This window comes from Balaenoptera acutorostrata, chromosome 4 (assembly GCF_949987535.1).
Source record: "Balaenoptera acutorostrata chromosome 4, mBalAcu1.1, whole genome shotgun sequence".
Taxonomy (NCBI): Eukaryota; Metazoa; Chordata; class Mammalia; order Artiodactyla; family Balaenopteridae; genus Balaenoptera; species Balaenoptera acutorostrata.
The window spans coordinates 64,420,778-64,442,225 of record NC_080067.1 but is presented as its reverse complement, the minus strand read 5'-3'; the positions used below and the strand labels follow the sequence as shown (position 1 = coordinate 64,442,225).

The 21,448-nt window shown below is 34.5% G+C and overlaps 1 protein-coding gene across 1 annotated transcript in view; it reads left to right on the top strand.

Annotated features, from left to right (window-relative positions):
* Window positions 1-21,448, top strand: part of CCDC39 (coiled-coil domain containing 39) — a 46,980-nt gene that overhangs the window by 12,160 nt on the left and 13,372 nt on the right. The window contains exons 7-13 of the mRNA XM_007195370.2: window positions 2,122-2,313; window positions 4,905-5,008; window positions 5,333-5,465; window positions 8,548-8,742; window positions 9,831-9,995; window positions 12,524-12,661; window positions 14,506-14,714. Coding sequence (XP_007195432.1) covers window positions 2,122-2,313; window positions 4,905-5,008; window positions 5,333-5,465; window positions 8,548-8,742; window positions 9,831-9,995; window positions 12,524-12,661; window positions 14,506-14,714 — 1,136 coding nt within the window. The remainder of the gene's footprint in view (window positions 1-2,121; window positions 2,314-4,904; window positions 5,009-5,332; window positions 5,466-8,547; window positions 8,743-9,830; window positions 9,996-12,523; window positions 12,662-14,505; window positions 14,715-21,448) is intronic.

Below are 21,448 nucleotides of genomic sequence, written 5' to 3'. Positions count from 1 at the left end.
ATTTCTTTATTTTAAACTTCTGTAAGTAATCAACATTTTGTCAACAAAATGGCCTATGCCTCCCTAAGGAGGGACTTGGGAGACCCAATCTTAACTATGAGTTCCTCTTATTTCTTTTTTTTTTTTTTTTTAATTTTTATTTATTTATTTATTTATTTATTTATTTATGGCTGTGTTGGGTCTGCGTCTCTGTGGGAGGGCTTTCTCTAGTTGTGGCAAGCGGGGGCCACTCTTCATCGCGGTGCGCCGGCCTCTCACTATCGCGGCCTCTCTTGTTGCGGAGCACAGGCTCCAGACGCGCAGGCTCAGTAGTTGTGGCTCACGGGCCTAGTTGCTCTGTGGCATGTGGGATCTTCCCAGACCAGGGCTCGAACCTGTGTCCCCTGCATTGGCAGGCAGATTCTCAACCACTGTGCCACCAGGGAAGCCCCCTCTTATTTCTTAATGCTGATGTTGGTTTCTTTTTCTTGGCTTCCTACTGCTTTCAAACATCAAGTCCTGACTGCTTCCTCTGTGTAAATCAAATGTGTCAGATCTAAGACTGCAGATCCATAATCAAATTCTCATACAACCCTGCAGCTAAATTGACTCAGCCTGCTGATTTGGCGGAATCCACAGCTTGTAGCTCTCTGGTCATATCCTCAGTGGTTCCTTATTTATGGGGTGACATTTCCTGGCTGTATGTATTGAAAAAGACTAGGGAGGGAAACAAGAAATGGTTCCATAGGTAGTGGGATGCTTCTAAGTGTTTAACAACTGGCTCTCAATTTGTGGTATTTCTGATTTCTGTGGCATCACCTGTATGAAAACTTAACTGTGAATAAATTGCCCTGTTAAAAAATGTGAATGCTGAAGTAGGAATTAAAGCATCTGATTAAGTGGTAGAAAAATTAATATAAGGCAAGAAATTCTAGAATAATCATTTGACACATATAAACTTAGGAAGTTTTGACCTCCTAAGGTTGAATGAACATAGTAGATATATGGAATGTTACAATTATAGAATATTAATTGTTATATAGATGGGAATACTAGATTAAACAAATTTAAAATGTTTTTTAAAATGCAGTGAATCTCAGATATATATTGATTTAATATGCTAATATGTACAATATTACATGCAGCATTTCTAAAACTTACTGATTTTAGAACACATACTCTCCCCTGACCCAGTCTCCTGGGATTAGTTGTTTGATGGGACCCTATTCCAGAAAACTTGGAAGAAATCTATTTTAGGGTAAATTTTGCTTCTCCCTCCAGTTCAGTTAACATATTGCCATCAGAATCACCTGTAAAAACCACATATGATCTTTTTACTCCCCAGCTCTAAGATCTTTATTCCATGTTGCTTAAAAGCTGACCCTTTTTAACATGGCAATTGAAAAATTGAATTCTTCACCATTTGGCCTTAACCTCTACTTTCCAGCCTAATCCCTATCATCTGTCTCCACCCTTTCTTATTATGTCCCCATTCCATCCCCACCCTCCCACCCTGCACCTTAACCATGTTAGAGTATTTATGCATCCCCATTTATCTTTTTAGGCCCAATTCAAATGAAGGCTCTTAGGTAAAGCCTTTTAATGATTTCTCTTAGGTAGACTTCATTATCTGTTTGCTCCCATAGTACTAATACTTTGTCCATACCTCAGTCACTACGTTGTATATTCTAGTTATTTTGTATCCCCAAGACTAGCAAAAAGCCTGCGTGAAGACATTCCTACTGAAACCAATAACAAAAATAATATTCTCAAAAAATGAAAAAAACTGGTCTTGTGAAATACTTGGAAAATTTCATTGAAATCCAACTTTCTGTGTGAAAACTATTCAATACTGTTATATTTTTTTTACATGTCACCTTTTGTTGAGGAAAGATTGACATTTTTCTCATCCCTTTAGCAAAGTACCAGATGGATGAAATAAAATACAGAGATCTTTAAAAAATGAGCTTATAGATATTAGTGTGTGGCATATTAATATTTTATTCATATAAATTAGTCTCTCTTTAAAAAACATTTTCTTAAGTTTTGGTAAAACAAATGCTATAGAAAAACTAAATTCCTTTTAGTTTTAGTTTTGTTTGTTATATTAAATATATATTTAACATGTATTTTAAATCCTAGGCATTAGCAAAGATAAAGCAGGAAATAAGAGAAAAAGAAAATTTGGTTAAGGAAAAGATCAAGTTTTTGGAAAGTGAGATTGGGAATAACACAGAGTATGAGAAAAAAATTTCTGTTGCTGATCGTAAAGTTTTAAAATGTAGAACGGAATATCAATGTCATGAAACTAATCGAATTCAGCTGAAGGATGAGGTATGTCAACTAAAAAGACTGGTTTGTGTGTTTATAACAAATTACTATACAAATAAGCATAAAGCCTTTCCTTTGATTAAGAAACTGCCTTCTAGTTCTTTTTGTTACATCCCTTCATGTTGTGGCACTTTTAGGATACTCTAATGAGACCTTGCTTGGATGAAGGCAACAGGGGGCTGTCATTCACATCACAGGTGGTGTGAAGGGCTCCGCCTGGAGTTGTGCAGTGCCCAACTTGACTGTCACACATGGTGTTCTGTAAGTGACCCAAGGCAAAAGGCTCCTGAAGGGTCTAGGCTGGAAATCATAATTATAAGATAACCGACAAATGAGCAAATGTGAAGATGAATTATTGACATCGGTGATAACTTGAAGTGTCCTTCCAGTGCTACATGTGTATGGTGGTTTTAACTCTCAAATTCTAGGTGGAACTACCTGCTGAAGTTCAGTTTCTTACCTTGTTAAGGGAAAATATTTCAGTGTGGTAGTGGGACAATGTAGTGGTATAATGTCTTTAAACAGACTAAGAGAGAATAAAATTCTCCTGCTTTGTTCTTTTCTTTTTTTGAGCATACATGCCAACTAGATTATTCCATAGGGAGAGTTAGCAATCCCCTTAGTTAGCAATAAAGGGATCTTTATGAGATTTGTGCCTTGAGGCCATGTTATCTGAAGTTACTGCTATTTGGGTGGGAAATTGGAATATTGCAGAGCATTTTATTCTATAAGTTGTTATACTTTATATTCTTGATAAAGAAGGAAAGATTTTTTTTCTGTCTGAAGAGAATAATTAAGATCTTGAAAAAGTAAAATAAGTGAATTTCTTGCATAAATTAAATGTCACTGCTAATAGCTCATTTTCAAAATTTTTAAAGTTTAAACCAATTGCAGAAAAGAATGCAGGTATTCATTCATCATTTGCTTATTGAAATAAAATTCACATATCAAATACACCCTTTTGAAGTGTACAATTCAATGGTTTTTAGTATTTCACAGAGTTGTGAAACCATTACCACTATCTAATTTTAGAATATTTTTGTCTTACAAAAAGAAATCCCATACCCATTAGCAATCACTTTCCTTTCTCCCCTCCTACCAGGCCCTGGCAACTCCTGATCTACTTTCTGTCTCTATGATTTGCCTATTTTGGACATCATACAATATGGTGCATTTTGTGTCATGATTCTTTTACTTACATAATGCTTTCAAGGTTCATACAAGCTGTAGCATATAAGAGTACTTCTTTTTTTTTTCCTCAAAATTTTTTTATTGTGGTGAAATACATATTACACACATTTACCATCTTAACTGTTTTCAGGTATACAGTGGTATTAAATACCTTCCTAATGTTTTACAACCATCACCATCACCCATCTTCATAACTCTTTTCTTGTAAAGCTGAAACTCTGTACCCATTAAACAATAATTTCCCATTTCCCCTTCCTCCCAGCCCCTGGAAACCACCATTCTACATTCTGTCTCTGTGATTTTGACTGCTCTAAGTGCCTCATATAAATGGAATCATAAAGTATTTGTCTTTTTGTGACTGGCCTATTTCACTTATTTTACTTAGCATAATGTCCTCAAGGGTCATCCCTGTTATAGTATATGTCAAAATTTTGTTCCTTTTTAAGGCTGAATAGTATTCTATTGTGTGTATATACCACATTTTGCTTATCCATTCATCTGTCAATGGCCTTGGGTTGCTTCCATGTTTTAGCTATTATGAATAATGCTGCTGTGAACATGGGTGAACAATTATTTCAGAATTGCTGATCATATGGTAATTATATTTTTAATTACTTGAGGAACTGCCATACTGTTTTCCACAGTGGCTGTACCATTTTACATTCCCACTAACAGTGCACAAGGGTTCCAATTTCTCCACATCCTTGTCCATACTTGTTATTTTGGGGTTTTTTGATAGTAGCTATATTAATTGGTGTGAGGTAGTATTTCACTGTAGTTTTGATTTGCATTTCCCTAATGATTAATGATGTTGAATGTCTTTTCATGTGCTTATTTGCCTTTTGCATCTCTTCTTTAGAGAAATATCTATTCAAGGTCTTTGCCCATTTTTGAGTCAGGCTGTTTTTTTTTTGTTGTTGTTGTTGAGTTTTAGAAGTTCTCTATATATTCTGGATATTAATCCCTTATCAGGTATATAATTTGCAAATATTTTCTCCCATTCTTTGGGTTGCCGTTTTGCTCTGTTGTTATTGTTTTTGTTGTACAAAAGTTTTTAATTTAACGAAGTCCAATTTGTCTGCTTTTTCTTTTGTTGCCTGTGCCTCTGGTGTCATATCGAAGAAATCATTGCCAAATACAATGTTGTGAAGCTTTTGTTCTATGCACTTTTAACTCATATATGTAGGTCTCTATAATATGCCAGGATTTGCAAGTTATTTAAAATTTAATATCAGATCAGAAAGAAAAATTGTTAAGTATGTATTACAGCAACATGGTTATTATGTTTGTGGTTGTGATGTAGGTTAGAAATTAATGTGTTCATAGTAGAACTTCTCAGAAATGATATTAATTTATAAGATATAGAGTAAATATATAATTTCTCTCTGTTAACTAATAAATAGCTGGATTCTTTAAAAGCCACTGTGAATAGAAGTTCCAGTGATTTAGAAGCTCTGAGGAAAAATATTTCCAAAATAAAGAAGGACATTAATGAAGAAACAACAAGGTAAGAAAAAAGGTATTTAAATATGTTTATAGTTTTTGACTATTTCTAGAAAAATTATTGAATATTTGATTTTTTGGTTAAATAACTGTAAAATTATAACTACTAAATTATTAAACTTAAAAAAATTTTCCTGGGTTTTTCAGTACAAAGGCTTAGGAGCAATATTTTTATGGTTTATTAAATACACATTGGTAATAAAAAGATTTATGGCAAAAGAAACTTTCAAGTTATATGAAGAAATCTTAGGATAAACTGTTCCTTATTTGTTTGCATTAAATATCTTTTAGACATGTTTTCTATTTTTTCCTTATAAATTCTCTATAGGTTACACAAAATTAAAAATCATAATCAGATTGTAAGAAAAAAATTAAAGCAGATAACTGAGAAAACTACATCTGTAGAGGAGAAAGCTACCAACTTGGAAGACATGCTAAGGGAAGAAGAAAGAGGTGCGAAAGTAAGTTTAGTTTTGGTTTTTTAAAAAAAATCACATCAGGGCTTCCCTGGTGGCACAGCGGTTAAGAATCCGCCTACCAATTCAGGGGACACGGGTTCGAGCCCTGGTCCGGGAAAATCCCACGTGCCGTGGAGCAGCTAAGCCCGTGTGCCACAACTACTGAGCCTGCGCTCTAGAGCCCGTGAGCCACAACTACTGAAGCTTGCGTGCCTAGAGCCGGTGCTCTGCAGCAAGAGAAGCCACTGCAATGAGAAGCCTGCGCTACAAAGAAGACCCAACGCAGCCAAAAAAAAAAAAAAAAAAAAAAAAGTCACAGCAAATTTAGCAATAGTGAATAAGTTAGACTCTTGAGATCAGAGGAAGGAGGTCTTCTAAGAGGCTCTGATTTCTGGGGTGATTGCATTTGTAATTAGATTGTTGAGTTGTTGGACCTCTTTTTATCTTCAGCTCCTAATTCTCCATTTGCTTCACTTTCAGCATTTAACTTTGTCTTCTTTTAAAGATATAGCCCTTCTATCTTAAATTCCATGTCTTCTCAATGCCTACTGTGTCCCTGTCCCTGTTTGCCATTCGTATACATGTTTTTTTTTTTTTTTTTTTGGCTGCATTGGGTCTTTGTTGCTGCATGCGGGCTTTCTCTAGTTGCTGCGAGCAGGGGCTACTCTTCGTTGCGGTGCTCGGGTTTCTCATTGCAGTGGCTTCTCTTGCTGTGGAGCACGGGCTCTAGGCACACGGGCTTCAGTAGTTGTGGCTCACGGGCTCTAGAGCACAGGCTCAGTAGTTGTGGCGCACAGGCTTAGTTGCTCTGCAGCATGTGGGATCTTCCCGGACCAGGGATCAAACCCATGTGTCCCTGCACTGGCAGGTGGATTCTTAACCACTGCGCCACCAGGGAAGTCCCTGTATATATGTTCTTATATTGCAAATGCATCTTGAAAAATGCCCGTGTTTTACAACTTATTTCCACCTGATTATCATCTTTTTTGTTTGTTTGTGATCAAGTTCCCCCCAGTGGTCTACGTTCATTGCATGTATTTCTTCATCATCTGCTATCTCTTTAACCTCGTCCAGTCTGGCACCATTTCTTGGTAAACAGGCTTTTAAATGCTAACACTTTTACTAACTTCACTGGCATACCCCTTCTACCTTAACCTCTTTGGCATTCTGGTAGAATTAAAGCCGATTTTTGAGGAACTGGAAAAGGCTGGTTCACCGTTCCCTCTTTGAAAACTTCAAAATGATTTGTGTGACCTGTCACTGTAGGCACTACTTTCTGCTTTTACTCTTTTTTTTGATGGGGGAAGAGGAGGGGTTGCTGAAGGTGGTGGTAAAATACCCCATTTGCTGAGGCTTATATCAAGCATGGTTTCATTTATATTTGGATAGAATCCAGCTTCCTCAGTGTGCTGTTGTATGTTTAAAATTCCTGAGTAGTGAAGTCATGCAACAATCTTGACTTGAGTGGTATTTGAGTCCAAATCATACAACATTATTAAAAAAAAAAAGTTGTGGGTTTTTTTCCCCCTAAGAGCATGATTTTCTGTAGTACATGGAACGGGATAGTATTAGAACTTATTAGAAGTCTGTAAAGACTGTGAAGTTTATATGAAATACACCTTCTGAAGACATAATTAAAAACTAGTGATATTTTTAAAGAAATTAGCTAAATTAGAAAACAGTAAGATTGGCAGCATGTGTACTGATTGTGCTGTAGCAGGGCTGGGTTCATAATCTTGGTTTTTGTAGTTATTGGGGTTTTTTGTTTGTTTGAAAAAAATCTCAACTCTATATATTTTGCTGTGTTATTCACCACCAAGCACTGACTTTAAAACTCTGCCAAGCAGTCTCAGAAGGTCTTAAACCCAGTGAAAATTGTCTATTATATGAAAAATAATGTATTTTATAAGGTTATATCAGATTATATTTCTTGATTTGTGAAAATTTAAATGTGCCAGTCAGACTTCTTTTGTTTCATATTGAGGTTCATTGGATGCCAAAGGGAAATATGCTTATCTGGGTATAAGAGCACAGAGGGAAATTATTTCAACATTTTAAAATGAGAGCTTTCAATAGATCTTGGCATGGGAGATCTGTTTGAAACCTAGAATACATTGATGTGACACTGTGAGATCAAGACGGACCTGCCTCCTGAGAAAGGAGAAGTGGGAATGGGGTACCGGTTTCTATTTCCTAGAGGGCTGCACATGTAGGGAAGTCAACTGCAGGCAAGGTGTGAGTAAGGGATAGTGATAGTGCCAGTAGTGTGTTGGGGCCAGCGCTCACCAGCTCACAAGAGCTGATAGTTAAATTTTCTGGAACTTTTTACGTCAGCTGCTAAACATAGCTACTATAAAAAATCAAATTATATAGACTTACAATTAAATAAATTATATTAAAAATAAAAGTAATATGTACTCAGCACATATCACTTCCAAATTATTTTACTGCATTTTACTGTTATCTATGCTTTTAAGGTTACTTAAGACTATTAACATCTGTTATATCCGTCTAGTAGATATACTGCATAATGGTCTGCTATGGCATATCTCTTCCTAGCTCTGCATTTAGAGGAATCATGTTAGTAGCTTGAAATGGGCCATAGTGGGAATAAAATAATCATAGAAATCAGCCTCTTCCCTGTAACCTCCCATCTACTAGAAAGCTGATGGTTAAACATTTATCTGCTTACCACTGGATAGTGCCAAAAAGAAGGTGGGAGATTTCTTCCCTTAACACTCTCAAGACTTTAGTAAACTTTATGAGCTTAGAAGCTGTGTGTCTTCAGTATATTTTATGTTCTAAGGAAACCAGTGGAATGGTCAAGTTCTAAGGCTAAAGTGACATAGGATAGAATTAAGATGACAGATCAAGGTCATGACACAGGAATAGAAAACTACTATCTAGTCTACTAGACTAGAGTAGACTACAAGCAATGTTGGGGATTTGTTGAAACTGTGGGAAGGGCTTTATATTCTTAAGGGCTAAAATGAGGGTTCATTTATGACCCCCCAATTATAATATTCATGCAATAAAACATTACAAGGTATTATATTTCATTAATCATTGTTATTCTTATTATCAGGAAGTAGAAGTTCAGTTGAACATAGTGAAGGATGTGCTATTTAAGAAAGTTCAGGAATTACAGACTGAGACAATGAAAGAAAAAGCTGTTGTATCTGAAATTGAAGGAACCCGTTCTTCTCTAAAGCACCTCAACCATCAGTTACATAAACTGGACTTTGAAACCTTACAGCAGCAAGAAATTATGTACAGTCAGGTAGATGTTACTCTTATGAATGTCTTCATATTGATTTGTTATAATTGTGATGGTCAAGATACTGCAGTATCCTAAGAAAAGAAAGATTTCTAAGAACTCTTGGGGTGGGGGGATAGACAGATGCTGAAGATGGGCTATCATGTTAGGTCAGTGAAGGGTGAGGGGGCCTTAAAAGCTATTTTTTTCTTGATCTGAAATAAATGGAGAAGAGGATCGACAGCTCTAGTGAGGGAGACCATGCTTTAAAGGAACCTGGAGCAACTGGACCTGGAGTAAAACAAAACAAGGAATGGGATGTCTGAAACCTAGAAAAACTGTATGTTGGGAATTCCCTGTCAGTCCAACGGTTAAGACTCCATGCTTCCACTGCAGGAGGTCCAGGTTCAATCCCTGGTCAGGGCACTAAGATCCTGCATGCCACACAGCGTGACCAAACAGACAAACAAAAAAACCCCCCAAACCCCTAAGACTGTATGTTGTGCAAACATCGGCATCCCCATCCCCACCCCCACCCCTGGACGAAAAAATATTTTTAAATTCTTTCCTTTTTTGTTCTATTTATATATTCTGTCTCATGTTAATTTCTTAATGTCCTCCCTCTCTACATCTTAATTTCCCCATCTAATATGTTCTTAGTTTCTCAAAATTACAGATGCTAAAGTATAATTTTCAAAATAATTCTTTAGAAGTTCATCATATTTGAGACTTTCATGGCTAACAATTTGTGACTCTTTTTTTGTAGTCCTTAGAAAATGCACCCTCAAAAAATCCATGTCCATGTAAATCCAGTGGATTTACTGATGTTCCATCATGGGAGTATGATAAATGACCACCTAGCTGCTTTATTATATTTTCAGAAGATTAGTTCTGTGTTACTATCACGTACTCTGGTTGTTGAAGAATAGTTTGCTCTTTCTCCCCTTACAGTAAGAAAGATTTCATCCTATAAATCACTGAAGGGTGAAAGTGACTTTAGTAAATGGTGACATCAGGCCAAATTCATAAGAAAGTATTTACAGTGTTTTTGCATTTATAGAAATGGTTTTAACTGTTTCTCCTTACTAACTTATCTTTAAAACCTGTAACAGGATTTCTACATTCAACAAGTGGAACGCCGAATGTCACGGTTAAAGGGAGAAATTAACTCAGAAGAAAAACAAACCCTTGAAGCAAAAACTGTTGAACTTCAAAAGACATTGGAAGAGAAAAAATCTACATTTAACCTTTTGGAAACACAGATCAAGAAGCTTCATGTAACTTAGCTAAAATACTTTTTATGCTTCAAATATCCTAGTCATCATTTTGTTTTAAGTCAACATGTTCCTAAGACTTGACTTTGGGTAGGATAATCGCCAAGCTACCCATATATATAACAAATGTATGAGCTAATGCTTATATTTCTATACCAACTATGAGAATGTAACATTACCATTGATTATGCATTTACTGTATGCTAAGTATATGCCTTTAGTATTTTATTTCATTTAATCCTTATAAATGTCTTGTGATGAAGATATTAATACTTGTTTTACAGATTAAGTAACTTAACCATGATTACAGCTAGGATTTGATCCGTGGTCCATGTGACTTAAAAATAGTCTTAAATAGTACATGATTTAAAAAATTGATAAATTCCAGTTTTCTATTATGTATCTGCCATAATAACTTGATTGCTTTTTACCTCTGAAGTGGCATCTAAAAGAAGCTGCTCTTTTATGGGTCATCTATTGTTATTCAAATATTTACTTAGTTACATATTTCAGATGACTCAATTTTGTTAATATGGTAAAAATGTTCTTCATCTTTAGGTACTTTAATGTTTATGGTAATATAAAACCTGTGTTAGGGGAACCTATGTAATATAAAACCTATGTTAAAGTTTAACTGGGAAGTAAGAGTGAAGGAGTGAAAACATGGACCTGAATAAGGGGAGAACTCCAAAGGTTTTAAATGTTAAACAGCTGGAAAGGCTAGTGATGAGTGTCCTCTAGTGGTTTTAAGAAGAATTGCCCTGAATTCCTTAAGGGCTACAAAGGTGAAAGGGAGCTACTTACTTTTTTAAATTAGGGGAAAAAAAATTAACATGACAAAATATTGGTTTGGAGTGGTTTGTAGCCTGATTAAATTTTTAAAAGACTGTTTCCTTGGTTTAGTGGAAAAGAGCAGAACCGGTTTTGAATGTCAAGGTTACACCACTAACTGCTATTTTAACTTTTCTGAGTCTTAGTTTACTAATTTTAAAATGGAAAACAATATATAATATTATTTTAGGGCATTTGGGAGAATTAGAAGCAATGTATGTCTTAACACAGTGCTTTTAGTAGGTACTCAATAAATGGTATTGTTTTAATTACATAGAATATGAGAATATTAGTGCTACAGAATAATAGGAGGGTGACATTTGTATCTGGACATGTTTTTTGACCCTAGCCTGAATTGTGTCTGTTTTCCTGTGTGAGGATGGTTCTAGTGTTCCCCCTTTTAGCTACCCTGGGGCTCTGTCCATTATGCAGTAGGCTAGTACTTATGCCTATCCCAGCTGGTTTTGACAGAGAGCTAAATAAATTAATAGAAATGCAAGTGAATTTTTAAAGATATTAAAGCTAGTTAACCTTCTAATGAAGGTTTTCTCTTCTCAATAGTAGCATTAGATTGTAAAGTCATTCTGCATTCTCTTTCCCATGCCACTCCATCTCTTATTTTGAATAGTAGAGACAAATTTCTTCTGGTTGAAAACTGCCTTAAATTAAAAATTTCATTCTAAAAGTTAATTTTATGAAATCACATCTTTATGTGAAAAAAAATTCTTAATGTCTTGCTTCAGTCTTAAGTCCTGATAGTTCAGAGAAATACAGGCAGTGAGAAGGGCAGGGGAGGGAGGAAGGAAGGGACAGAGGAAGAGAGAGAGAGAAGGGAGACAGATCTTGGCAATAGAAACTTTTTGCTTTATGTCCCCTAAGAGGGACTAAGGGGGGACAAAGGGAACAAAGCTTGTTCTGGTTCTGAGTGGGAGGGAGGATACAAACTGGTATAAAGCTAGAAAACTAATCTCTGAGTATGTATGACCCATTTATTCATTCAGTGGAATTAGATCTTATCTAGCATTTTTCTCTCCAGCAGTATGTGATTATATATGTAATAATAATAATAATAATAGACATTTCCATGTGTCAAACATTGTTGCACATATCCTTTGACAGTAAATTCTTTAACCCTCACAACAACCCAGGTAGGTAGGTATTGTTATCATCTCCATTTTGGAAATGAGGAAACTGAGGAAGAGTATGCTGCCCACTGGGGTTGGATGGCTAATATATAATTAAGGCTGTCTGATTCCAGAGCTTGTAGTTAACCAAGACCCTATGCTTTCTCAGACTGTTAATGTTTTTACCTTCTGAGACTTGGGTTGAATCAAATAATGAACTCCAGAAGGTGAACCATGTATTTAACCAAAGCTTGAACTCCACCCTCCCATTTCTCCCCATAAATGGCAACCACCTAATAATTCAGTTTGAACTGTAATCATACATAATATTTCCTAGAATTATTGAACTCAAACTGAACCCAAACATCAATAGATAATAAAAATGAAAATGCTTCTATGTGAATATCCATGTATATTCTATTAGAGACATAAGAGCATGAAGGGTGAGATTTATAATATTATATTATTATAAATATTTAATGGAGCATATAGTTTAATGTAAGTCATGTTTAGTAGTATGTATTTAATATTGTTATTTAAAATATGTATTTACGTACTTTTTTTTCCTCTTTACAGAATGATCTTTACTTTATCAAGAAGTCAAATAGTAAAAATCGTGATGAAAAACAGTCCCTCATGACCAAAATAAATGAACTAAACCTCTTCAATGACAGATCAGAGAAAGAACTTAATAAAGCCAAAGCTTTGAAACAGGTGCAATAAAATCATATGTATATATAATACTAAAAACCACATATTTTCATGCTAATTGTAGAAAAATTTTAAATACCAAATTATAAAGAAAATAAGTCACTATAATCACTGTACAGAAGATAAACAGTGTTACAGTATATTATGTTCTTTCAGTCTTTTAAAGAAAATTGGCTTTATATATTGTATTCAAAAATTTAAAAGTATATCGCACATGTCTCCTAAACATTAATTATCTTTAAAGGCTTCCTACAGTCCATTGCGTGAAGTTACCATAATTTATTTAACCATCTCCTATTATTGGATATGTATTTGTTTCTAGTGTTTGGCTATTCTAAATGGTGCTATCATGTACTGTGCACATATTTCGTTGTACAGTTGTTCATGTAGCTCCTTAGGATAAATTTCTAGCTGTATAATTATGGTTCAAAAAGAATGAATATTTTTGGTGTCTTGAAACTATTTTCAAGCCAAGTTGCCTTCTAGAGGGTTCAATTAATACTCCTACCAGCAGTGTGTAAGCATTCTATTTTACTCACCACCACCAGGGCTGGATAATATAATTCATAAAATTATTGTTAATTTGATGGGCAAACATGGTATCTCATTGTTTTTAGTCTGTACTTTAGAAATTGGTGACATTTTAAAACATTTTATGTTTAAACATAAAATTTAAAATATTTATGTTTCAATTAAAATGTTTAAACTTTTTTTATATTGTTATGTTCCATAATTTTTCTTTTGGATTTCTAGTTCATTTTCTTGTCCATATTTCCATTAGGAGGTTTATATGTTTATTTATTTATTTGGTTGTGCTGGGTCTTAGTGGTGGCAGGCAGGCTCCTTAGTTGTGGCTCGTGGGCTCCTTAGTTGTGGCATGCGAACTCTTAGTTGTGGCACGCATGTGGGATCTAGTTCCCTGACGAGGGATTGAACCCGGGCCCCCTGCATTAGGAGCGTGGAGTCTTATCCACTGCGCCACCAGGGAAGTCCCCAGGTGGTTTATATTTTTAAAATGCTTGGCAAAAGATCTTCGTATGTTAAAACATTAACTCATAAATATTAACTCATAAATATTTGTCCCATTGTCTTTAAATTTCTATTCAGTTTTTTTTGACATAAAAACTTTTTTTTAACATTATATGTTTAAGTGTTTTTCCCTGTATAATTTTTATGCTTAGAAACTTTTTCATCACACTAAAAATCAAACAAATATTTACTATTTCTAGTGGCTGCACTGGTTTAATCTCTTACATTAAGTTCTTTCATTCATCTGGCATTTATTTTTGGTACATATGAGATATGGGGATCTAATCTTTTCTCCAGCTAACAAGCTTTGTTTTGAATTAGTAAAATCTTATATTCTGGAGTGTTTTTTCTGGGCTTTCTATTCTGCAAGTTGATCTGTTAGTGTGATCTTGTGTCAGCACTCTACTCATGACTGAACTGTTTTAAAATAAAAATGTATTTACACATTATTTTGTAAGATTTAGTTTAGAATATAAAAATGCTCATCCATTGGGCTTCATATATTTGCTGGACATTGTAACTTTCAATTTTAGGAATAATTTCTTCTTTTTGTTTTTTTAGTAAACGTGAATTTAAAATTGAATTATAATAAAAGACTTGGAATAACCATAAACCCTTTCCTTAAAATAAAAATAAAGGAAAATCAGTCATGACTCAGAGCAATCTAAATTTAACCCTAATTAATATCTTGGTCAATGGTCAAATTAGAAAAAGTTATATTTTCAAGTTTGACTTTTGTAGCAATAAAAAGGAAACATATTTTGGTTTGGATATGCAAATGATTATTTCAATATTTGATGATTTTGTTATGTTGATAGGATTTGATGATAGAAGACAATCTTTTAAAACTTGAGGTTAAACGTATTCGAGAAATGCTTCACAGTAAGGCAAAAGAAGTTCTTTCTCTGGAAGAAAGAAAACAGCAATTACACACTGCTATGGAAGAACGGACCGAAGAAATTAAGGTTCACAAAAAAATGCTTGCATCACAAATAAGATGTGTTGATCAAGAACGGCAAAATATAAGGTAATAATTAGAGTTTTAAAATCCTGCTCACGAATTTTGAAAACGTTAAGAGTAATGTCAGAAGAACTGACTGCTCCTTCCACCACCTTGGATGTCCATCTTTTTCTTATTTGTTTGAAAAAACTTTTAATATAATACATAGGCCATATTTTAGCTACAAATCTATGCTTTTCCCTCTCTCTTTCCTTAGGCTAACTCCTCATTCTTTAGATTTATCCTTTTACCTTAAGATCATTAATCCCCTTGGAACTGATTTTTGTGTATGGTTTGTGGTAAGGGTCCAATAACATGCTTTCCCTTATGGATACCCGACAGCTGCATTTATTGAAGCAATTTTCCCCTAGAGATTTCGCATATCTTTTATAAGATTTATTCCTGGATACACGCTATTTTTTTTTAATGTTACTGTCAGTGTTATCTCCTTTTAAAACATTTCATTTTCAGTTTGTTGCTGGTATATAGAAATGCAGTTGGATTTCTGTATATTAAGTATTCAGCAGCCTTGCTTAAATTTTTATTAATTCTAACAATTGATCTGTAGATTCTACTTTCTAGGTATTTCACTGACATCATTTGCAAATAACAGTTTTGTGTCTTCCTTTTCAATCTTTATAACTTTTCTTGTTCTTACTGTATTGTCCTTGTTATCTAACCTCCAGTTCAAAGCTGAATAGCAGTGGCGATTGCAGGTACCCTTGTCTTGCAGGTGGTTGATCTTAAGGGGAAAGTTTTCATTGTTTTAAGTATCAAGTTTACTATAGTGTTTTTTTGAGATTCTCTTTATAATATTAAGTGAGCTCCCATCTATTTTCATTCTTTGCTAAGAGGTTGTTTTAATTTGTTTAATCAGGAGTGAATGTTGACTATTATATGCTTTTTTTGCACTCACTGATATGATGTAGCTTCTTCAGTCTGTTAATATAATTGAATATATTGATTGTTTTTTCAAAGTTAAAACAAACTTACATTCCTGTAATAAATACAGCTGTCTGTTACATATTACATTTTGTATGTATCTAGATTTTGTTTGCTAATATTTTTATACAATTTTTGCATCTATGCTTATAATTCTCTTTTTCTCTCCTGCCCTCATCAAATTATCAGGTTATTAAGGTTACATCTACTTTTATAAAATGGTCTTTGTGTTTCTTATTTTTCTACACTCTGGATAAGCTTGTAAGAGAGCAGAATTATATCTTTCTTGAATTTTCAACTACCTCACCAGTAAAGCCATTGGACATCTGGAGTTTTCTGAGGAGGATTTTCAACTGTTGGTTCAATCAATTTATTGGTTATAGGACAATGAAGATCTTGTATTTTTTTCTTGAGTCTGTTTTAGTAAGTTATATATTTTTTCCTAGGAAAAATTTTCCATTTCATCTAAATTTTCAAAGTTATTCCATAAAGTTGTTCACAATATCATTTTATTATATGTTTAATAGCTGCAGTGTTCGTAGCTTTTCATTCCTGATATTGGTTATTGTGACTTCTCTTTTCTGGGTGGGATAAGCCCTGCCAGTAGTTAATGAATTTTATTACTCTTTGAAAAGAATAAACTCTTGCTGATTTTTTTCTATTGCAAATTCATTTTCTATTTTATTAATTGCTGCTCTCACATTTACTATTTCTTTCTTCTATTTTTGTGGATTTATTTTGATGTTCTTTTCCTAACTTCTTGAGATAAGATGCTTAGCTAATTAGATTTCAACTTTGAAGGCTAAAGCAATTCCCTGAAGTATTACCTAGCTGTATCCCACACAATTCTCTGTAACGGCCAGATAGTAAATATTATAGGTTTTGCTGGCCATACGGTCTCTGTTGCAACAACTTGACTCTGCCACTGTGGAGTGTAAGCAGCCCTAGACAATATGCAAATAAATGAGTGTGGCTGTGTTCCACTTTGTGGACACTGAAATTTGAATTTCAAAGAATTTTCATATCTCATGAAATAGAAACTTTCTCTTGATTTATCAACCATTTTACATTAAGAAATGTAAAAGCCATTCTTTGCTCGTGGGCTGTACAAAAACAAGTAGCAGGTGTAGGATGGTTTGCTGACCTTGGCTTTTTATCTCTAAGTGGTACTATTCCATTGTATGTGTCTACCCCAATTTATATATATATTTACCTGTTGATGAATATTTCAGTTGTTTCCAGTTTGGGGCTATTACAGATAAAGCTGCTATAAACATATGTGTTCTTGGTATGGACATATGTTTTCTTTTCTCTTGAGTAGATACCTAGAAGTGGAATAGCTGGATCATATGGTAGGTATTCTCTTTGTCTGTTCTTTCATTGGTTTTACTGAATTTTTTCCCTTTTTTCCTCTTTGTTTGTAGTATGTATATTCTAATTTAAATTATTTTATTTTTAAATTCAAAAGAAATTCTAATCTTCCTATCTCTCTGAATACTGAAGATTAGTTACTATTATTTTTTCCTTCCTAAAATAGTTATGACTTTTAGCATGTTTTACTGCTGTATTTTCTTTCTCTATCTTTCATTTATTATTGAAATCACAGATTATAGTTTTGGGTTGTTATTTGTTTTTAATATTATGTCTCTACTTTGAAAAGAACTCCTTTCTTATAACTTGTACATTAAACTGTACAGCCAATTGCCAGCAATAATTTCAACCTAGCTATGTGTTTTACTTGTTTCTTGGTATTCTTTCATGTATCTTTTGTCATTCTACTTCCTTGGATTCTCATTTCATTTCTCTGGAATATGTTTTGAAACTTTTTCTCAAGAACTGATGTTTTCTGAAATTTTCGAGTCCTTGTATGTTTAATACATATTTATTCTTCCCCATATTTGAATTACAGTCGAAGTTTGAAAGAGTTTCATATTCTTCCAGATTAAAGTGTTGTTTATGAGAGGTCTGGTTCCAGATAGGGAACCTGGTTTTTGTTTTCTTTCTGGAAGCTTTGGGACAATGTTTTTATTTGGGGGATTTCAGAACTTTCATGTGTGCATCTGGGTGTTTAATCCTTTTTCATTTTTCTTGTTTGACCCTTGGTGAGTGAGCTCCTTCAATTATTTCATTCAAGTCTTTCTTCATATCAGGAAAATATTTTTCTGTTAGTTTTTCAATCTTTTTTTCTCACACCACTCTCCCCATCTGTTGCTCATTTTTAGTGGATGCTTAGTCTTCCAGATTTCTTAACTTTTCTCTGATTTTAATTTTTTATTCTTTTTATTCCACTTTTAAAGATATTCTCTCTCTCCCCATTACCATCCTTTCTGTCTTCTCCCCATTCCCTTCCCCTCTGTCTTTCTCCTCTCTCTATATCATTGATTCAGTCTTTTGACCTGCTTCGTTTCCAACCTGGGCCGGTTCACCCTTCCTTAGGCAACCTGGTGGTCCCCCTCTCCTGGGAGGTCACCATGTTGAGGCCCAACTTAGTGTGGACACCCAACTGGCCTAGCGCACTACAGCCCAGAGCTCGTGGGCTCAAGAGATCCTCCTGCCTTAGCCTCCTGAGTGGCTGTCACTACAGGCATGTACCCACTGTGCCCAGTATTCTTTACTACTTTTAAATTAAAAAGTGGAGATTATTTGAGAGAACTCTTATTCTTTCATTGGTTCTTTCTTTTCAGAGCAGCCCATTCTTGTTTTATGGGCATTTTTGGATGCAATATCCTTTCATGTTTTAGAAGATACTAATTAGAATACTTTGAAGGTTTTTTTCTATCCCATACATTATCTTTGTTTCTCCTAGGGTCTGTTCTGTCTTTGGTCATTTTGTTCTTTTCATTCATTCTGTTAGCTTTTCATAAATGCTGATAATCTTTGGCCCTCTGTTATATTTATTAACAAATGCTTAATTAATAATCATGATGATTGGTATAGCTAGCTGGTATGGGTTTCTTCTGCAATTAGGTAGATTGCTTTTTCTAACAGGTCTCTCCCCTAGCTGGGAGGGCTGACTGTAAGCCCTGGGCTAGTCTGTCCTGTAAGGAGCATAAGGGGTTTATTTTGGGCAATGAAAGCTTTCATTCCTGGCTGGCATTGCCTTTCTTTTTTATTAACCTCCACTACTGTGGAGGCCTGGAATTACTTCATGCTCTTTTTTGCTTTTCTCTCCAGCTTCAACATACAATGTTAGGAACTCTGGTAATTTTGAGGGGTATCATTGGAGCATAAATAATTCCTGCCAACATTTCTATGTACTTTGAGGGGTTGAGGAGAGTGGCCCAGATGTTCTATAGGCAATCCTTTTATTAATTACCTTGACAGTAGCCTCAGAGATCACTCTTGCTCTTTTTATTTCTTATTACTGAGTTTGGATTTTCTCCAGACTTCTTTGCTGAAAAATGGCTCTTATTTCTGCATAATCTTCTGAATCTCCATTTTTTTTCATCCTGTCAATCATATCCCATTTGTTTTCCATTTTTCATGAATTCGTGAAAAAATTATCTTTCTTTTCCCAGAGCTGTGGTGGGTTTTTTGTTTTTTCTTTCTTTTAATCTTTTCCATTTTAGGAAGGAGGAGAGAGATGCTTGTGCACAGTCTACCATCTTAAGCTAGAAGGCCAACAAGACTTGTCTTTTAAAATCACATAAAGGATGAGTAAATATTTTCTGATGAAACAATAGTAATACTTAAAAATAAGCAAAGCTGTAACTTCTGATACTTAATATAATTTACCATCAAATTTCTTTAGGAGTAGGAACCTGGTATGTTGAAGATTTCTTTTCACCATGATTGGAAGGCTTATTTTCATGAAGTTGTAGCAGGCAAACAAGTCACTCTCCATGTTGCTGTGCATATAGTAACATTATTAGTATTATTATTAAATAATTTTAAAAATAGTTTAAAAATATAAATTTACTGGAATAGAAGGAAAAAAGTAACCAGCAGATTTAAGAATCAAAATCTTAGGAGACAATATCTCCAAAGGTTTCTCATATTTCTGCATGCCTTGCAAGGAGAGACACTGGCTTTCCTGTTCTGGAAAGACAAAGGAGCAAGGTAAAAACCTATAAGACCAAATAAATGAAGATGAAATAGGCAACCTACCTGAAAAAGAATTCAGAGTAATGATAGTAAAGATTATCCAAAATCTCGGAAACAGAATGGAGAAAATACAAGAAACATTTAACAAGGATCTAGAAGAAATAAAGAGCAAACAAACAGTGACAAACAACACAATTACTGAAATGAAAAATACTCTAGAAGGAAACAATAGCAGAATAACTGAGGCAGAAGAATGGATAAGTGACCTGGAAGATAAAATGGTGGAAATAAATGCCAGGGAGCAGAATAAAGAAAAAAGAGTGAAAAGAATTGAGGACAGTCTCAGAGACCTCTGGGACACCATTAAATGCACCACATTCGAATTATAGGGGTCCCACAAGAAGAAGAGGAAAAGAAAGGGTCTGAGAAAATATTTGAAGAGATTATAGTTGAAAACTTCCCTAACATGGGAAAGAAAATAGTCAATCAAGTCCAGGAGGCACAGAGAGTACCATACAGGATAAACCCAAAGAGAAACATGCCAAAACACATGTTAATCAAACTATCAAAAATTAAATACAAAGAAAAATTATTAAAAGCAGCAAGGGAAAAGCAACAAATAACATACATGGGAATCCCCATAAGGTTAACAGCTGATCTTTCAGCAGAAACTCTGCAAGCCAGAAGGGAGTGGGAGGACATATTTAAAGTAATGAAAGGGAAAAACCTACAACCAAGATACTCTCCCCAGCAAGGATCTCATTCAGATTCAATGGAGAAATTAAAACCTTTACAGATAAGCAAAGGTTAACAGAATTAAGCACCACCAAACCAGCTTTACAACAAATGCTACAGGAACTTCTCTAGGCAGGAAACACAAGAGAAGGAAAAGATCTACAAAAACAAACCCCAAACAATTAAGAAAATGGTAACAGGAACATACATATCGATAATTACCTTAAAGGTAAATGGATTAAATGCTCCAACCAAAAGACACAGAATGACTGAATGGATACAGAAACAAGACTTGTACATATGCTGTCTACAAGAGACCCACTTCAGACCTAGGGACACATACAGAGTGAAAGTGAGGGGAAGGAAAAAGTTATTCCATGCAAATGGAAATCAAAAGAAAGCTGGAGTAGCAATTCTCATATCAGACAAAATAGACTTTAAAATAAAGATTATTACAAGAGACAAAGAAGGACACTACATAATGATTAAGGGATCAATCCAAGAAGAGGATATAACAATTGTAAATATTTATGCACCCAACATAGGAGTACCTAATACATAAGGCAAATGCTAACAGCCATAAAAGGGGAAATCGACAGTAACATAAAAACAGTAGGGGACTTTAACACCTCACTTTCACCAATGGACAGATCACCCAAAAGAAAATAAATAAGGAAACACAAGCTTTAAATGACACATTAAACAAGATGGACTTAATTGATATTTATCGGGCATTCCATCCAAAAACAACAGAATACACTTTCTTCTCAAGTGCTCATGGAACATTCTCCTGGATAGACCATATCTTGGGTCACAAATCAAGCATGGGTAAATTTAAGAAAATTGAAATTGAATCAAGTATCTTTTCTGACCACAATACTATGAGTCTAGATATCAATTACAGGAAAAAAATTTGTAAAAAATACAAACACATGGAGGCTAAACAATACACTACTAAATAACCAAGAGATCACTGAAGAAATCAAACAGGAAATCAAAAAATACCTAGAAACAAATCACAATGAAAACACAATGACCCA